This window comes from Lissotriton vulgaris, chromosome 2_1 (assembly GCF_964263255.1).
Source record: "Lissotriton vulgaris chromosome 2_1, aLisVul1.2, whole genome shotgun sequence".
NCBI lineage: Eukaryota > Metazoa > Chordata > Amphibia > Caudata > Salamandridae > Lissotriton > Lissotriton vulgaris.
The window spans coordinates 228279532-228298790 of NC_141687.1; the positions used below are offsets into that span (position 1 = coordinate 228279532).

General features: G+C 42.1%; 1 protein-coding gene across 4 annotated transcripts in view; it reads left to right on the forward strand.

The window, feature by feature from the left end:
- The window catches only part of ATP2A3 (ATPase sarcoplasmic/endoplasmic reticulum Ca2+ transporting 3), a 504701-nt gene that overhangs the window by 405104 nt on the left and 80338 nt on the right, over positions 1–19259 (forward strand). For all 4 annotated transcript variants that reach the window (XM_086954808.1, XM_086954806.1, XM_086954807.1 and 1 more), the window contains 3 exons: positions 3258–3360; positions 5676–5807; positions 13384–13509. In XM_086954808.1, coding sequence (XP_086810934.1) covers positions 3258–3360; positions 5676–5807; positions 13384–13509 — 361 coding nt within the window. The remainder of the gene's footprint in view (positions 1–3257; positions 3361–5675; positions 5808–13383; positions 13510–19259) is intronic.

Consider the following 19259-nt stretch of genomic DNA (forward strand, 5'->3'; position numbering starts at 1 on the left):
TTAGAGTTTGGTCTGTGATAGCTCATTGAAGAGGGATCAATTGTTGGGTGATTTTCTGCACTTGAGTTGAGTGTAATTGTTGAGGGTAGTCTGAATGCAGCTGGAAGCCTTTTGACTTCTTGTAAAAAAAACTGGCAAAGGCCTACCATTGGATGTCTGGGTCATCCACTTTAAAGTCTGAAGTAGGTTTAGCAACTCGTTTCACTATTTAAGTCAATTTCTTTGGGTGATCTATTAGCATATACATTTGGGATTCAAAGTTGGCGGGATATGCTTCAAAAAATTATTTTTATAGGATCTTCAGGCGGAATGAAGACTACATAAATTTAGAATTCGAGGAGTTTTGTCAAATAATCTGCTCCATAACCCAGAGGTTTGTATTTTCTTCATTTGTCCTGTATTTGCCTTGTAGTAGGGATGATTTCTTGATCTTGGCTGTTTTCTCCATCTGAGAAGCAAGGATGTTGAGGATTTTATATGTCATATATGGAATTGATGGTGGCATCATTGACATAATGATAATCTGAAATGCATAGAATATTGGCTGAAATGTGTGAAGCCAGAGTAGAGTGGTTCATAGTGTCACAACCACCGATTTTAAATCTTTTACCATTTTTCTCTGCACACAAAGATAGAGAAGATGTTAGAAAAACAATTTGAACATGGTCAGATCAGTTGACCTAGACTAAGGCCCTTATTAGGAGTTCGGCGGTCCAATGGACTGCCAGGCCTGTGGTGGCACTCCACCTGCCACATTAGGACTGTGGCAGTTGGACCGCCATGGGACCACTGCTGCTGCCAGGGATCCATGATCCCTGGCTGTGGCGCAGCGGTCTGAGGCTCCAAAAATATGCTGGTGCCACTGTGGCACAGCAAGCAGATTAGGAGTTTCCTCACCGCCATGCTTTTCACAACACTGCGAGCACCATGAAAAGTGTGCTGGTAAGGAAACACAGGATCCCTGTTGCCTCTGTGCTATGGGGTGCATGCATGGGGCACATTTTGTGCCCACCTGTGTGCATTCACCCCCAGTCCTGTAGGGCATGGATTTGATGGTCCAGGCCCTGCTGGAACTACCTTTGACGATCACATTGCTGTGCCTTTTTCAAAGGCATTGCAGTTGGACCGCCAAAGAACCTCCCACCAGAGTAAAAATAAGTTGTACTCTGGTGGGCGGTCTTTAATGGCTTTGGTGGTCTCGGAGCGTGGCCGCAGCGTAGCGGCTCTGCTCCGAGACTGCCAAAGTCATAAGGGCCTAAGTCATTGATGAGTTGGTTATCTTTATTAGCTGAGATAAGATTCACTATAGCACCTTTGATGCATGTGGACCTCAGTCAGTGTTGGACAAAGTCATTATCAAGAAGGAAAGTAAGAAATATGGAGACCGAAGAATAGTTTGCATAATCCCAGTGCAATTTGCAGCAGGCACCACAACTATTGTTAGTGAACTGAATCAGCTGTGAAGTAATGTGCTTCATGCATTAATCGATAAGATTTGTTGTTCCCATGGTGGTTAATTAGGTTAATTCTAGAGGGTTTGTAGTAGGCAATGGTGCTTTCTCTATCAAAGTAGAGGATAAGCTAAACACAGTGAGTTACACAGGTCCAGGACAGGCAGTGAAGTTTTGTTTAGCCAAGTTTTAGTGAGTATCAGAAGGTAAAGCTAGGAGCTGACAACCCAGTTAGCTATCTCACCCAGATGTTTTGCTTTCAACCAACAATTATGGAGAAGGCAACATAAGTTGGAAATTTTGGTCTTCACGTGACAGTGGTATTCTAAAGGAATCATAATTAAGTTTTTGGGTTTTGTCCATCGTTTGGCAGTGCAATTATTAGTAGTGGAAAGCTATTTTATGATCAGCACAGGCAGCACATGGTTGTCAAGGTCACCATCATTAGTATGACATGTGGTGGATCCTGTGGATCAAGTGTATGATTTAGGATATAGAGTAAAGTGACCGTCTTCAAGTAGATCATGAAGTTCTTCTGGACAGGGTAGACGGACAGTCTTACTGCCATGTGGTAGACTTAATTCATTGCTTGTAAATCCACCCATATATGTAAATGTGCAGTCAGAGCTCACAAAATATGAGAAGAATTTATTTTTCTTCAAAACACATTGCTTTCTTTTTCTCCACTAAATGGAGATGAATCAGCCGATTTGTTTGCCCCAGCTGCCAACAATTGTAAGTTCACTACTGGGACATGGTAATTTGTTGTTCCTATGTAAGGATTCCTTTGGAGGAAGTGTGGTTGATATTGTTGTAAGCAGTTTGTTGTGGTCAGAGCATGGCTTAATAAACCAAAGGCTCATACCTAATGGATGACATTTTGCCTGACAAGAGCTAAGTTCCATAAATAAGGACTACAATTTGTTGAGCTGGAGGGATAGAGTGTATTGTATTCGCTTCAGAGTTGGTTGACATACGGTGCAGAATTTGCTAATAGGCTTTCAACAGATTTTGTTTATTAAGACGTAAATTTAGAATTTCTATGTGCATGTGAATATTTGTGATATGTAATGGTTAAGTTCTAAATTAATTATATTGAACTGAAAAATATGCACTTAAGAATTTTGATATAGAAGATTTACAATCTGCTAGAGTTAGACATTTCTAGTCCTTTTATATCACATTCTGGTATTGGAATTTGAAACACAACAGTTTGTCAGGTTTCAGAGGACATCTGACTGACAATTTTGTTAAATCGTTTGTATCTTTAACTGTTGTCAGGTTTCCCTGGCCTCCTTTTTATGCTTGGTTGAGGCACAATGGGGTGTATGAAGCGAAGAACGACGATGTGTTAGGGAAATCATCTTTTGTCTGCTTGTTTCATTTAAACTGTGTTTTCCTATAGTACTTTGGGTGGGATCTCATTAGTTCTAAAATCGATGCAGGTTACATCATGAAATGATTCATAAAGGTCTGGGGTGGAGCTGGCTGCAAGAAAAACCTCAGGATCATTTATTTTAACATGTCCTTGTCTTGTTCTTGCTTTCGCTTATTCCCCTATTGCCATCCTTGTTGATCAAACTGATTTATTGTTGAACCTGAACACTTCCAGGTGGATGAGCATCACTCCGACGTGATTGATAGCTGGAAGACACTCCCACATGTAGCCGATAATTTGATAGAGTTTAGACCGCGTAGCACTATTTTTAAATGTAGCTTAGGCATGAACCTGCCACCCATGAACAGTATGCTCTTGCATGTTCAATGTTCAAGCGTGCTGTACTAATGCCTGGTCTCTTAACACAGGTTGAAGGATGATAAGCCCATTCAGTGTGGTCTATATGATGGGCTGGTGGAGCTGGCAACGATCTGTGCTCTCTGCAATGATTCCTCGCTGGATTACAACTCCGTAAGTTGTAGGACAACTCTAAATAGAGCTTAAATATTTTTTTTTAAATAGGATATCCTGCTGTCGTGATCGCATTGCTGAAGTTTTACTGCTGGGAAGTTTCAGGAGGGCATTTTCCACCTACATATGCGACCGTTGGGCCAATAAACAGCGGTACATGTTCCTCCTACTCACCGCAAATGGATCACGACTCTTGTGGTTACAGCCTTACACCCCATCAAATGTCAATGCTAACCTCCAAATTCTAAATCAATGACCTGGGGCATGGCAGATGCAGTTTTTCAGTTCGGTCAAATTCTGAAATAGCGTTCTGTCATCTGAATTACTCTCATGTTATGCATTTTAGCCCTATTGTAGGTCAACATTTCTGGTTTGTTATATTATGACCATATGAACTTTCTCCTTTCACATTAATTTATAACCCTGTGAACTACCTTTTGGTCACTTCATTGTGCTGTATGTATGTGGTGAAGATGGGCTAATATTGGTGTCCACTTGGGTGCAGTTGGGATATGTTATGATATTCATCAATCCCAACCCCGAATCTGAATGGACTTCAGCTCAAAGGCGTTGATTTGATGCAGGAGTTGATCTGGTGTCAGGATGATCAACATTTGGTTGATACAGACTCTGAAGGAGGGGGCGGGATCGATGGAAAAGCCAAAAGACAATTGGAGAGTGGACGGGTGAAACCATCAGACAAAGTTTTTTTTAGCCAGCTTGGTATCTACCAGCTTACTGCCATTGATACAGATAACTTTTGTTGTTGTGGACTTTGTAGTTTTTGGTAGATGGATGACATCCAGGGTTGCCTGGAATGAAGGAAATGTCTAGGTTCTCGTTAGCGGTTGGTTGACATCAGGCGGATGTTACCAATATGTTCTTCAGCATTGGAAACACAGATGATAGGATGTAGGAGGGGTATCTGATATGTCCTGGCCTATGTAGTTGGTTTGCAGCAGTAATTTGCCCTCTAAAGGTATGAGTTAGCTCACTGGTACTAATGCTTGCTTAAAAAGGAAATGGTAGGATGTTCTTGTATGTCAGTAGTGCCTGTGGATGTTTGGGCTTTCAGGGGCGGCCTGGTGGACAACAAGAGCAGATCAGTACCTGGTAGATCGTTGTAGGTGAATAGCTAGGCAACAAAACATGTATGGGTCAAGTACAGAGCATTAAGGAGAAGCAGTCAGTGAAGGCCGGTCGTTAACTGCAGGGAGATGGTTCTTATGGAGCATCTGAGGGACATAAATGGCTACCAGTCAGTGACTGCAAACAGCACGTATTGTTGGTCCGTGCATTGTTAACCAGCCGGGCTTGGTGAGTTGTGCTAAGTTGTCTGAACTTTAGTTATCAGTTTGCAGGTTACTTATATTAAAGATGGATTGCTGGTATTCAGGTTTAAAAAGGTCTAATGGAGCAAAAGAATCTGCTAATATCCTGTCTAAATAGGACAATTCTTGAATTGTCCAGCAATGTGTCGTCTCGGGCAGATGCAAGACCCTGACCCTCACGTCCTGCTGACTGTCCCTTGAAGGAGAACTCAGTGGGAAAATGGAAATTGTAGGATACTCTGGTGTCTTCAAGGACCATCAATGGGTGTTTATGGGGAGGGGTCCTCTAGCTTTGTGGGAGTGGTGAAAATGTGTGAGGATGGCATTGTTCCTGCACAGATATTCTCGGTGAGTTAACTGGGCTTCTGGGCACTACTCCTGGGGTCATGACTCTTGGTCCACAAATAATTGAGAGATTGTATTGAAAAATAACTTGGATATTTCAACACATTCATCTATGTTTTATATAAGAAGTTAAAATGATTTTTGCCTAAATTATACTTTGCTTAATATATTCACTTTTTTCAAAACATTTCTTTACTAATATTTTCCTGTATGCTTTGACAGCAACATCGCTTGAAATGTATATATGTCAAATAAAAAAACACATATAATAAAGATTGTATATTGACCCATAACTATGTGTCGACAAAATGGAACAACTATTATACTCTGTGTGCAGTACAGCACAATTTAAAGTTGGGAAATATATGCAAAAGTCCCTATGGTTAGCCAGTGATCCAACAGACTGTCGAACTAAAACACAGCTCATACTCATAGTTTACATCCTTTATATAAAATATAATTTTTTGACTTTAAGTAATTCATTACCACCGAGTCAAGTACATATGTTCTCTGCTGTTTCATATTTAGGCAATTAAATTATTGTCCCTACAAAGATAGTGCTTGTATTTATCATTATTGACTCCTACTTTGGAAAGAATTCATGGTTGGTTGACTTGTTTCCTGTTTAACCTATTTTAGTCGAAAGGAGTCTATGAGAAGGTCGGGGAAGCTACAGAAACAGCTCTCACTTGCCTGGTCGAAAAGATGAATGTTTTCGGTACTGCCGTCGACAATCTGTCCAAGGTGGAGCGCGCCAATGCTTGCAACTCTGTGAGTAGAATTTTATTTAATTTTTCAGCTGCATGTTGAGCTTTTATGATCAGTCCACAGGTGAGATGGTGGGTGAGTGCTCATAGTTTGGTGTGTGTAGGGCAGGAGCCGCAGGCTGTCAGGGAAAAGTGGCAGGACAGGGCGACGGGGGGGACAATGAAAATAAGCAACACATACAACAACAAAAAACCTTACCTGCTGACTGCTGTATCATCACTCTTCTGGCTCCACTGCGCACAGGCTGAGGCTCCCAGACACCCCTGCGGCCAATCCAGACATCGCTCTCATGCATGAGAGAAGTGCTGGGGTTGGTCTGTGCACTCTGGGCTCGCGCTCCCAGAGAGACTGGACGCCTGTGCTTGCTGTCTCCAACCCGGCAACCCAACTTTTGTTGGAGGCATATCGGTGCGCATGTTGGTTTGGCCGTCCTAAGACGGCTAACCAAACCTGTATGTACACTTAGCAGCAGTGGCCACCACTCCTGCCAAGCCCATTCCCGTCATCACGATAGTCGGACCCTTAGACTGGGCCCTATGAAATAAAATAAGATGATAATAAACCTGTATTATTATCATTTTATTTTGCAAGTTTTGCCTCTGCTGGCAGGGAGGGTAACGCTCCCCCGCCATAACGCTGGTGTTGGGGATGAAGATCAAGCCCATACCTGCAAATTGATCAATCCTGGGCCTGCCACAGTTATGGGAGAATCCGGAAAGGCAACCGCATTCTGTGAAATCTATGGTGAAACGAGCCTTCTGGTCCTTCATAACTAATCAGTTAGCAAATGGAAATAGACCTGGGTCTCTTACTCACAATTTTCTAGGCTTTAAAGACGAACCCTTCTTAGAGGTATTTCTTGATGAGATAGAGCCTCCTCTTGCGAAGTCTTTATTTTTGAAGTTCAGGTATGGGAATCTTGTGACTAACTCTAACCTGGAATGTTGGTCCAGAAGAAAAACGGAAGGGCCTAACATTAGACAGGGGAAGTGTATTATGTGCTCAGGCTTTCACAAGGAGGATGAGGTCCATATACTATTCTTTTGCCAAGCCTATACTAAAGCAAGAAAAAGGGGGATCAAACCCTTGTGTAACCATCTAGGAATAAGATCTTGTGCTATGGCATATAGAATTATTAAAACAAACACTTCCCAATCTATTATATTCAGCATTAGTAGATTTCTTTATTCTGTGTATATTGCTTGGAGGAAGACCGGTCAATCACTTTGAGCTGTTAAACTTTGTTGGTTTATAGCGTCATAGCTGCTTTTTATGATGATGGTGTATGACTTTTCTTTCTATTATGGTATATGTCCTGACCTTAGATGTTAACTGTGATGAAGTTCTGTATTTTAAAGGATTTTGCATGTATTTTTTGCTGAGAATTATCTATGATTCTTATAATTCGTGGATAGCTTTTAACTGTTTTTTGATTTGTATGTATAAAATGATATGGTTCTGTGTTTTTATGTATGTATCTTTTATGGCTAAAGTAGCCGAAATAAAGATTTTAATTGAAAAATTGAATTTAATTGAATTGATGTGACAGTGGAGGGAACTGAGACGCCAACCAGCATCTCTGCCTCTGAAACTAATAGGGAAGACTGTTTGTGCATAACAGGCTTTCAGGAGACAAAAGCCAAGAGAACTGCCCTGTCACAAAACCATGCAGAGCAACAGCAGGAATGGCAAGAGCTATTGAGAGGATGAAGATTGAGGCCCTCAAGGATTGGGGAGATGTTCCACTCTATCCCAGTTTCTCTCCATCCAGGCCTTCCGCTCATCCCCAATGGCACTGAATCACAAATATCTCAAAGCATCTCTGCTTGGCTACCCTAGATCATAGCTGCACTTGCAGCACCTCTGTGTACTCCCAAAATGGTAAGCAGCGGCTTTTCTGCACAGATCACAAGGAAACAACATTCCAATATCAGCTGTACGAAAAAAATGAAGAAGTGAACACTTTAAGGTACATATATGTAGCAGTCCAATACTTGCATTGTTTACTGAGATAGCATGGCCGCCTGAGATCCATTGCCGTGTGGTTAGAGAGCCACATATACCATTCAGCACTGAAGCGTGAGCAAGCATTGGCAGCGAGGTGCAATTCTTGAATACTAATGGGGACGGAAACGACGTCCTTCTGGGCCATTTTTTTGTCATTTGCTCTGGGGAGTGGCAGCAGAACAAAAGGTCTCGCATGCAATAAACCTGTGCAGTGCTCCCCTAGTCCTTCAGCCATTAGACCATTCAGTTCAAGTGACTGAGTGGCTCCACTGAGGCCCTGATTCCAAGTAGGCAGTACTGATGAAATGGTAAATTTGCATGCACATTTTCCATTAATATGCAATAATTCCACCCCAGTACCATTCAGTTTCGAGTTAATCCCCATGCGATGGGGTATTACCATGTCGAACTATTTGCTCCAGTTGTTTAAACACACAGAATTCCAGTTTCTTAAGCAGGTGGTGGTTCATGCATGCTGTGGGGTTAGAGGGAGGTGCGTGAGAAATAGGGCAGGGAAGGTTAGGTCAGAAACAAAGCGATGAATGAGGCTTGTCTGCTGCGGCAGCTAAAGCATCAAGCAATTTTTCTGGCCAGAGTTACGGGCCAGAAAATGTAGAGCTGGTTCACCCACTCCAGGAAATGCAGGCGTGGAATAGTCTACCAACACAGAATCAGGTGGTAATTTCACTCTGCCTGACTCGGAATTAGGGTCTGAATGGGAATGACGCGACTGGGTCCATCAGTTGAAGGTGCCATTCACAAATATCGTGCAGGGTTTGAAGGGGAGAAGCTCATGAGACAGAGAGCAGCTAGGAGTGTGTTGAAGGCACAGAAGGGCGAGAGCAAAAAGAAGCGCAGGGTAGAGTTTCTGATGGGGAAAAAATCACATGAGGGAGAGAGCTGAAAAACACATGCACTCTAATAAAGTCCTTTAGCCAAAAGAAAAGTGAAAGGATACTAGTCAAGCAAGCCAAATGATGGTTGGAGGCTATGATCCAGGGAATGGACAAACACAAGATGAGACAAGGAAAGCTATCAAATAAGAAGCAAGCAACCAAGAGTGACAATACACCGATTAGGCAGAGATGTCTTCTAGACGAGACCTAAAAACAGCTGTCCAAATGTTTTCTGGGAATATTCAAATGCCAATCATTGTAGGACGCCAGTAAAGGACTAAACACACCTCCAACCTTGATGATGCATATTGAAATAAGCTACGGTTGCAGCGAGATTTTATGTGAATTTCAAAAAGCTATGCTTGGAAATCATTTACATATATGCCACAGAATCTCAGCCTCACCTCAACTTCTTATTTTGACATCCATCTCAAAGGTTGGAGGATGCTCCCAAAGCCCCCCACTAACATTGTTTTTTGTTGTTTTTTAAAAAGTTTTTTTTGTCTTCATTTGTATTTAGCCAATATATATTTAAGAGTTCGAAAAAGAAAGCATAGAGAAAACAGAGGAGGGAGCCTTTAAACTTCCCACTTTAGATTCGCCAGAATGAGTGTAACTGATCACTCCTTTTACAGAGAGCCTGTGCTACACATTTCCGGCCCTCACCCGTCCCAAACCTTAATCCCCATTACTTGCTTCTCTCCCTCCCATTCTCCCTCTCCATTATAACAGGTCCCGCAGAAAACTCTGCACCAGGATTGTCAGTTCATACCTTTTGGACTTTTCCTGGCCTGTGCGGCTACCACATAATCATAGGACTAAATTAACCATTATAACAATTGTTATAGAAGAGTGAATATCTCCAGGGACTAAGTTTCTGTTTGTGTCTTAAGGTGGAAAGCATTCTTCTTACTGAAAAAGTACAATACAAAAAGAATGTAAGAGGGATTCTTTTTTTAAATGTAGACAGGCGTCTGGCCGCCTTCTAATTCTAAAGAAGTCACATAAGATGTTCTCCTCCTTTTAAAGTGTCTGAAGTTACTTTTACTTTGTACGGTAATCTTATTTGTGTGCTGAAATTCCACCAAAGCGGATGTGAGCTGGGAGGTCCTTGAAAAATTGACACATTCATGTACATTAAGCGGTTCTGCAGCTAATGCAGAGACAAGCTGCGGTGTGCAAATTCTTCTTTCACTAGCGAGTTTTTTCAAAGTTCACAGGTTTTTATCTTTTACATAGTTTTCAAAGAATATTTGTTTTGTTTAACAAATGTTCTTGCTAATTGAACATAGGCAAGGTGGAATTGGGTGGTAGAATTTATCCAGCCTCCATAGGATAAATGCGGGAACTAGAAAGACTTCTGAATCCTGCTGGCATCGAGAGACTGGAAATGCTCTCCAGTGTCAAGTGATTAGCCCCTTGTTTCAGGGGCATAAAAACAGAATGATTCCTGATTCCAAGAGGGACCAGCTGACAACAGAGGACTAGACCATGCAAGAGACCTAGCTAGAGAGAGATAGACCTGGTGCTTAGAAGTCTGTCTTGAGGAGGTAGCTGCTGCAGGGCGGACCAGGAGGAACTTTTCCAGTGCTTGGAAGGTTCCGCTCAAGGACCAAGACAAGGTATTGTGGCTTGCTCTGTGAGATCACACCCAAGGTGGGCAAGAAAACGAGGTTTCTCCTGCTTGAAGCTCTTTTCTGCACTGGAAACTAGTTCAGTGGTACCTCACGGTGAAGGTATCTGGCCTTCTGGAGGTCTATCCAAACATGGGTTCCAGCCTTGCCCTGCTGGAAGACTTAGACTTCCAGAAAGGTACGAAGATGAAGCCTTGAACTGGGTGAGAAGCAGTAAATCTTTCCAACCCACAAAGTGAATTTGGTGGCTGCGAAATCCTGGTTTGTCTCACTCAGAGCTTTAGGTGCCACAATCGGTAGTTTCTGCAGGATCTCGATGATGGGATATCAGCCTTTGAGTGGTCCTCAACAGCCCCAGCCTTGAATCTTGCCCCTCTAGAAGACTTAAACATCCACCTCAGAGATTAAGTCCAAATGGGATTACCCATTTGGTGCACCCAACCTATGCTCGCACATTGTGGCCTGAATTCACACCTAAACTCAGAACTGTTGTTTTTGATAGACCCTTTACTTTTTTGCACACTTTGCCTTTAAACATAAAAAAATCGTTTTTCTAGTTCTCCTTAATCTATTTCAATTCTTTTTGTTCATTACGCTTTTTTCTATTTTTAAAAGCGGCTTGGGAATTGTAAAGTGCTGTGTTGTTTAAAATTGTTTGTCCTGCTTGAACCGAACATAGACTCCTACATGTGCCATATTTACCGGGGATTGAGCCGAGATACTCTCAGAATTGTGTTTCAATCTAACCAGACTGGGCCTATTGATTTAGTAGGGGCACCCTTTTCCCAGACTAATACCCCACATTCCCAATTATATTAGTATGTGGTTTTAGGGTTTGGGCTCTAGATAAACGGCTGATTCATTGACTGTGATTAAAAACACAATTGCAGAGTGTTCATTTTATCTGTCTCTGACTATTCACTCAGTTGGACTGAATTTCAAATGGTGGTCATTCCTGATGTTTTGGTGAGTGATGAGCAACATTATGCTTGAGGACAAAGGCATATTTGAGCATAGAAAAATGTGCATCATTCAGGAACGGCTAATTGGTTCCAGAAGTAAAGCTCTGCCTTTCGGAAGGATATTTTCGTCTATACTGAGGCCCATTCAACCTTGACCACTCTCACAAAGGACACGTTCAGACTGACCCTTTGTTGCAGACAGTGTAGGTGATTTGCAGGGATGTTGGTCTGTTAAATTCTCAATCAGGTGACTTAACTTCAATACATTTTTATGTAATTCTGATTAAAAAGGTCAATATTTATTTGATTTTGCAAAGTTGTTTTAAGTCCTTGACGGTGATTACTCAAAATTCAGGCTAAAAATTATGCAAAATGCCTTTTTTCTGATTTTGTATTTGCAGCAAGATACGTTAAACATCCTTAGAAATCGTTTCCCCTTATTTTGATTAAAAGACTGCACATTCACCAGCTCTCACCAGGGGCAAGATTAGGCAAAAGTATCATAATATAGCAATTTCATGAAGTGCCAAATTATTACATTTGCAAAATTCCACCAGCTGGAGGTGCAATCAGACAGGCTAAGAGAATGGCCTCTTGTCTACAAATTACTGACGTTCTTTTCCATTGTAGCCACTTGTCGTAGGTCCCAGGCAGGCCAGTGTCGGCTGTGTACTGTCCAACATGTGGCCTCCTGTGGCTCTTCTCGGACAATGGTCCTCACACATGCAATTAATTGTTTTGCTGGCTAGTCTTTAAAAATACCAAGATCCAAATGTTCAGTGTGTAGGGGTCCTTTCCAGAATGTTATCTCTCTCCCCTTCGCCTTTTCAGTACAAGCACTTTACTCGAAATAAGAAGCACACATATGTCTATAACTAACTTTTAAAGTCTTGTGGTTGAAGTAACTCATAACATATTTTCGGACCTGGGAACAAATTACACCATGTGCAGTCCATAGTTACAAAATTGTTTTATTGAAATCTTTTATCCAGTACATCTGCATTACATTGTATATCTCATGGTGGTATGTTCCACCCTTTTATGATTTTAAGAAAATCAAATAAAAGTATATTATTATTGTGATTAGTGTGTAGGCAAAGCCACCCCTTTCTGCAGTTCATGTGTATTGCACTTGCAGCTTACAGTACAAAGTCTTTGAGGTAAAATTGCAGATGGACCCCTCCTGCCTTTTTACGCTCCATTGTGAGTTCAGATTTCTCTTTCCTGTTTCACCGCTGTGAAACGTGGCCCTGTTTGTCTCAGGTCCGGGTCACTCAAGCATTTTTCAGCAGAAAACAAATCTGCCTTTAAATGTAGCAGGCGTGTGCCTATTTGTGTGTGTGACAGCCCTGGGTTGGGAGGAGATTGTAATCACCGAGCCTTCATGATCTAGAAAACTGCTCTTTCCAGTTTAGTAACCAGAGGCAAATAGAGAATCCCCAAAGTTTGTTTTGGAACGAAGGTTTGTTTACATCCACTGAAAAGGTTTTCCATTGTAAGTTATGGTTTCTGTGGCTCATAAAAGTTAATGTATGTTTAAAACCACTTCAGAAATTCCCGTAAGACTCACTATAACATTGAAAATATGGCTACTGAAAAAACGACATTTCCTTACTGCTCCATACCACCCCAGATTTAAAACATTGAAACAGTCTGGCCTGGTAAACAAATCCCTCTGCCTCCTGGTGATCCAGGGAGCCACATTAACCGTTTATTTACCTAGATCCCCACTAACATTACACTTGTGGTTTGCATTTCATGCTTGTAAAAGTGTTGCATTAAGATTTATGGCAGATAACCGGAATCTCACTGCATTTGGTTGGGGACCTCCCACATTTTGTGTTGTCACTGATCCCATGTTTGGTGACTCCAATCCTTTTCTTAAGTGACTTACTTGACAATTGTTAGTCTATTACACCTCTTTTAATACACACATTTTTAAGGTTCTCTAGATTTCTTTTTTATTTGGCTTGGTTCCCAGATTTAAACACCTGATCATTGCGTGATATGTTTCCTCTATGTTGTTCACATCTCCAGGTACTGGAAAAACTGACGTGTTGTTGGCTTTTGCCCCTGCCAGGTTATCAAGCAGCTGATGAAGAAGGAATGCACCCTGGAGTTCTCCAGAGACCGCAAGTCTATGTCCGTGTACTGCTCACCTGTCAGTGCCAGCTCAATGTCCTCGGGCAACAAGATGTTTGTGAAGGTTTGTAAGGAGGCCAGGCCTATCGGGCAAATGCATGACTAAAGTACTGACGCAGCTGGCGCGGTGGGACTACGTATGTGTGGCGTTCCAGTGAAAATTCAGTTGTGGCGTCTATAGAGCTAAGCGCCCTTCATGAAGACTCGTTCAAAAACAGCACAAAGGCCAAACCCTAACTAATCATCCTTTACCAGAATATCACACCTGCTCCCCCCACTAACTAATAAGCTACAGCACCACTTTTTAACTGGCTTCCCACTGTAGGTATGACCTTGCAATATGGCTGCCTCCTCTTCTACTGGTAGCTCAAGGTCATCCCGCTAACTTCATGTACTTGTCTTTGGCACAGAAGGTGTCCACAGCACAGCTGGGCGGGTTCAGGCCATACTAAAGGGTTTGGTCCCTTTATAGAAGCACAGCAGTGGTGTAAATACATACAAGCAGTGCTCAATTTGTAAAAAAAAAAGTGCCAAAGGCTCTCGTCGGGAGGCCACCGCAGCTTGCACTACACAATGCCTCTGCCATGCTGCCAATGATAATAATAACACAACTAACCCTCACACTACTACAAGTTTGACAAGTCTGAATATTTCAGGCGCACAAAGCTATAAGAATGGCTTGGGGGCAGATAATAGTCCTTTTCAATCTATATGTAATTAATAATTAGCAGTTGTTGTGGTCATCTCTAAATTAGCCAGACAACGCCACCTTGTGGCTTATTGTAACAAGCGCTGGTGTTTACAATTAAGTGCTGGTGCCGAGCACCGGAAATCACAGGCTCAAATTAAGCACTGCACACAAGAGGCACTGCAGATTAAGGTCTTCATATGTGCAGTATACCTATGTACCATCTACCGTTCCTATGTGACTCTTAGAGTACATCCAGTCATATCCCTTCCTTATGTATGCAGAGATAACTTTAATCACTAGTATATGCAGTAGACCGTTGTGCTCTCTTCCATTTCTATGTGACTCTTAGAGCGTAGCCGCTCGTATCCCTTCCCTATGTATGTAGAGATAACTCTAATCACTAGTATATGCAGTAGACCTTTATACTATCTACCATTCATATGTGACTCTTAGAGTATATCCACTTGTATCTCCTCCGTGTGTGACTTTACATCTTGTATATTTGCATTTTTTTCCGTGTGTATCCTATTTGTAACGCATGTAATCCTAAGTCCTTATGTTTTTTAACTGGCGCTTATGTAAAGCGCTCTGACACCTTCGGGTAAAGTTCGCGCTAAAGAAAATCGCATAAATAAAATAAATAAAAAAGGCGACTACAGGAAGCTGCATTACAGTACCACCACAAGGGGTCACGCGAGGGTGCCTAATTGTAATAAATGTCCGTCAAATGTTTTTGACGCTATGGGAGGTGGGATACTGAGACCAACAGAATGTAACATTGCCTGAGGTTGCAAGGGTCCTTGTGCGTGAGCCACGTGATTTGTGCTACTAGAAAGGGTCAGTAATGAGGTGACTTCACAAAAACCTTAAAATTGTACTGATTTAGTTCCAGGTTTACAATAATGATAATACAAACGATAGTAACGTAACACCTCCACGCAAGACAACAGAATAACAAATTAAAAGATGTTCCAAACGCATCTCACGGAGTGAATTAAAAGTGAATAACCATTGTCTCCAGTTGCCTATCTGGGGCTCTAGACATTTCTATACTTTCATCTTGTTTCTTGTTGCTGTACCTGGTCAGAAGCGCTTTGAGACATGTCGGTGAGTTGGCGCGATACAAAACCCAGTTACAAATTACAAATTACAAATTGATGTCAATCTTAGTGCCCAGATCCTGTGTATTAGATCAGCCCTTTGCTGGTGGGTTCACCTTATTCCTAATGTTCCTTCCCTTAGGCCTGTTATTAAAACCATTTGAAACCACAGGAAGGCAAAATAAAATAGTCATCTTAAAAAAAGCTTTCAGTTTATTCCACGAGGCATGTTTCCAACGCATAACTATTGACTCCTTTTTTTGTTAAAATACATTGGACAAGCGTCTACTGTGCATTCTGCTTACAGCTAAACGATTCTGTCATAAATAGAGACCCTCTCAAATACTAACACTGAATACCTTTATTTATTTAAAAAAAAATCTATAGTGCTGATTAGACCTCCAGGGTGGCAGGGAAGACCAGATTACCAATTAAAAATTGTGGGTTGGAGATTATATAATGTTATAGCAAAAAAATAGGCAGGATCCAACCTACATCGCACATTCATAACTAACAAGCGTATGTGATGAACAGAAATGGGTTGCAGAACACAGAAAGTAGCATAATATGGAGAATAGCACAGAATATGAAAGTAGCCTATGGATGGTATACTATTACTAGTATGGAAAGCTGTGAGACAAGCTTGTTTTCACCTGCATCCAGAAATACAAATTAAAGTCACCAAGGAAGATGGGGGAGATAGTTTCTCATAGATGAGTTTGGTGTTGAGTTCTACGAAGGAGTGCTTTCCCTGAGAGGCTGGTAGGGTAGAGTTTAGGCGGTGTGGTGTGTGCTGATTGTATTTCTAGCAAGAGAGATTGAAAAGCGTGGAGTTATTATTTTCTGTTCTGCATTTGCTGGAGGTCTTGTGGATGTTTCACACTCCACCTCCAAATTTGCTCGATCTAATCTAGGTAAATCTAGGAGTTTTTAGGAGGAAACCAATCGTTCTAGCACAGGCTGAGAGGCTTGTTGAGCCAGGTCTCTCAGTGCCTAATTTGAGTCGGTGGTTGCATATGGAGGAAGAGAAAGACGGAAAAAGGGAAAAGCAGGAAAATGCAAGAGTTGTATCAAGAGACAGGTAGTGTCTGGTAGTAGATTAAAGAGGCATGAGGTGGATTTAAGACTACCAGCATTGTTGTTCGTATTTCAAACATTTAATTGCACCAGCATCGGGCTTCTGAACAGTTTCAAGCACCGGCACTCCTTGTTTACAAATTAAAGACTTCGGTCTCTGCAGCAAATAGAAAATCAATTGGATGGGATGAAGTCAAGTATTTCAATCCTATGTTTCACTGAAGACGTACAGCTTTGGAAAAGGCATTTCAGAGCTGCCTGAGTCTAGTGAATGGAACTAGATGAAGCATGTATTTTGATGCGATCGTTTAGCGACATCTTCTCTTGTTGAGCTGTTAAGTCTTCCTCTGACCAGGAGTGTAGGCATAGTGTGGGCAGGGCACAAGTCGTAAAAAAAGAAGTGGGGGGACGCTGTCACCGGAAGTGACGTCACTGCAGGAAGTGACGTCACAAAAGGTGCCAAGCTCCTTGTCCCAGAGAGGCCAAAGAGTGAAGTCCAGCTGTTTGGCAGGGGGGACGGCGTCCCCCCAGTAAAATAAGTGGGGGACGATGTCCACCCGCATGGTACCCCGACTCGAGCCCTGAGTGTGGGTCTGTTGGCCATGACTCTGGACGAGAGAGCGGAACGGCGAGGAACATCATAGCAAACACTGTAGAGTGGCCCAGTGGGAGGGGCGCAGAACTGCCCCCATCAGCGACTATCTCACTTTACCCAAAATAGAAACAGTGGTGCTTTCGGTCCTGCAAAGTGGAAACTTGATTGGACTAAGTTAATAATGAAGTGTTGTTCAAGGAAGGATGAAAGTTGACCTTTCAAAGCTTTTTCCATTACTTGGAATGGTAAGAACGAAACGGGCCCGATGCTTTTTTGGCCCTGCAGGGCCAGCTTTTTTTCTTTTATTTTAGTACAATTACCACAAATATATGTTCCAGCAAGCTGAGACAGAGGCACTAGAGATTGAGCGATAGCAAGTGCTGGTACAAATACTGCCAGACAGAAGGGGAGAACATGTGCACCAGAAGAAAGTCCAGTCGGGACCTAGACTTAATTCCCTGAGGGGCAAACTTAATTTCTTTAACTGAGATAGTTTTAACATTGCTTGTGAGCTACTGGTAGCTACCTGTAAATAGCTTTCCTGTGTGCAGCCCTGCCAACTAAATTTGAAGCTTTTGCATGGTTACATTAATATATGTATACCAAGATTGAAAAGTGCGTATCGAAAAGGAAAATGTGTGTATTTTCCAAACCCATAATTTCCAAAAGATATTTAAAGCTGATAATTGAATGATAAATAATGCTTCACTACGAGACTGATCACTACAATTATTACCTTTCTGTTGTTACCTTGGCACCACTGGCATTGCAGCTGTGGCTGTTGTGTCACCCTGGTACCGGCATTCTTCAAGGTTCAAGATCCAGACTAAACGGGGATCAGGAAAGGATAGAGGCCTGTGCAACCGTTTTAGGTTGGTTTTGCACGAGACAGAGCTCCCTATTTTCATATTTGTGAACAGTTTGATAAATAGGAATCCAACTACTTTAGGGCTGTCCCTTCGGCTGTCCCTTCAATGTCCATCAGATCCTTCAGGATGTTAAACTGAGCTTAGTGGTTGATTGTATCGAAGATAGCCGAAAGGTCCAGAAATACAAGCAGGCAAGAGTTATCTGAGTGGAGGATGCCGACAAAGTCATTTACAATTTGCATAAGAGTCATTTTTGTGCTACAACCCTGCCTGAATCCATATTGGAAAATGTTGACAAGGTTTTTAACCTGGATGTGAAGTGATAGTTTTGATGCTACACAGCTTTCTCACACCTTTCCGTTGAAAGAATTGTTGAAATCGGGCCAAAGTTGTTCAGGTCATTGGTGTCGGCATTGGACTTTTTTTAGAATGGGAGAGACCTGCCCAATTTTCTAAATGTTGGAGAAAATATTTTGTTGCTGTGAAGAGTTTACAAGGGAGGTTCAGCATGGCAGCAGCATTATGACCATTTCCTTGCACAGGGTGCCAGACAATGTGCCTGAGAGGTGATTGGAAGGCTAAACTTTAGTTATAGTTTGAGTCACTTATAATAATAATCCACATTTGTAAAGCGCGAACAATCACCCGTAAGGGTCTCTAGGCGCTGGGGACCGTCGGGAAGATTAAGCAAGCTATTGCCCAGAGTCACATGGTGCTGGGCTAATCTGCCACCGGCACCGGGGACCGAACCGTGATCCCCAGATTCCAGAGTCAGTTGCCCTGGCCGCAGCACCACACCTCTTCCCCTTAACTCCGAGAATGCGTTGAAGGTTGACCGGGACCTCTAGGCTTTGCTGTTCAGTGCGCAACCATCATGGGTAGTGATTTTGGAGGGAATAGATTGTTAAATAGACCCTGCCTTCTCTGCAAAGCAGAACATTCATTTTTCACATTTTGACGCTGGTATGGAGAATGTGTTGGTGGAGGACTGAGAGTTCAATTGTTTGATGATATCAAAACGTGGCTTTGGACAATGCTTAGCTGCATCAATCAAATAATTTAATTTGGCTAGATTTAGCTCTGAAGATGTTTGATTTGTAGTGTCTTTTAGCAGCCCTGAGATTAGTAAGATTTGAAGGTGAGGATGTTTGTCTCCAAGTTTTCTCAAGAGGCCTCACTCAGGTGGGCTTTTTTCCAGCATATAGAAGGTTTAGGTATTTTGTTCTTGTATTTCAGTAGAGCACATTTATTGATTAGGTTTTCCAAGCATCCGTTGTATTGCTCTGCTGTGAAATGAGTGCCCCACACGGGATCAGGGTTTGGAAGGTTACTCCAAGCCTTTTTAGTGATTTTTCTCTTTTTAACTGGCCCAACTTTTTCAGGTGGGCAAAATTTAGCTTGAAAGGAATTTGCAGGAGGTCAGACCAATCCACCGGAACAGGGTTTCTTCAGCATTCGAAAGTGTGCCATTGGAGAGAAAAA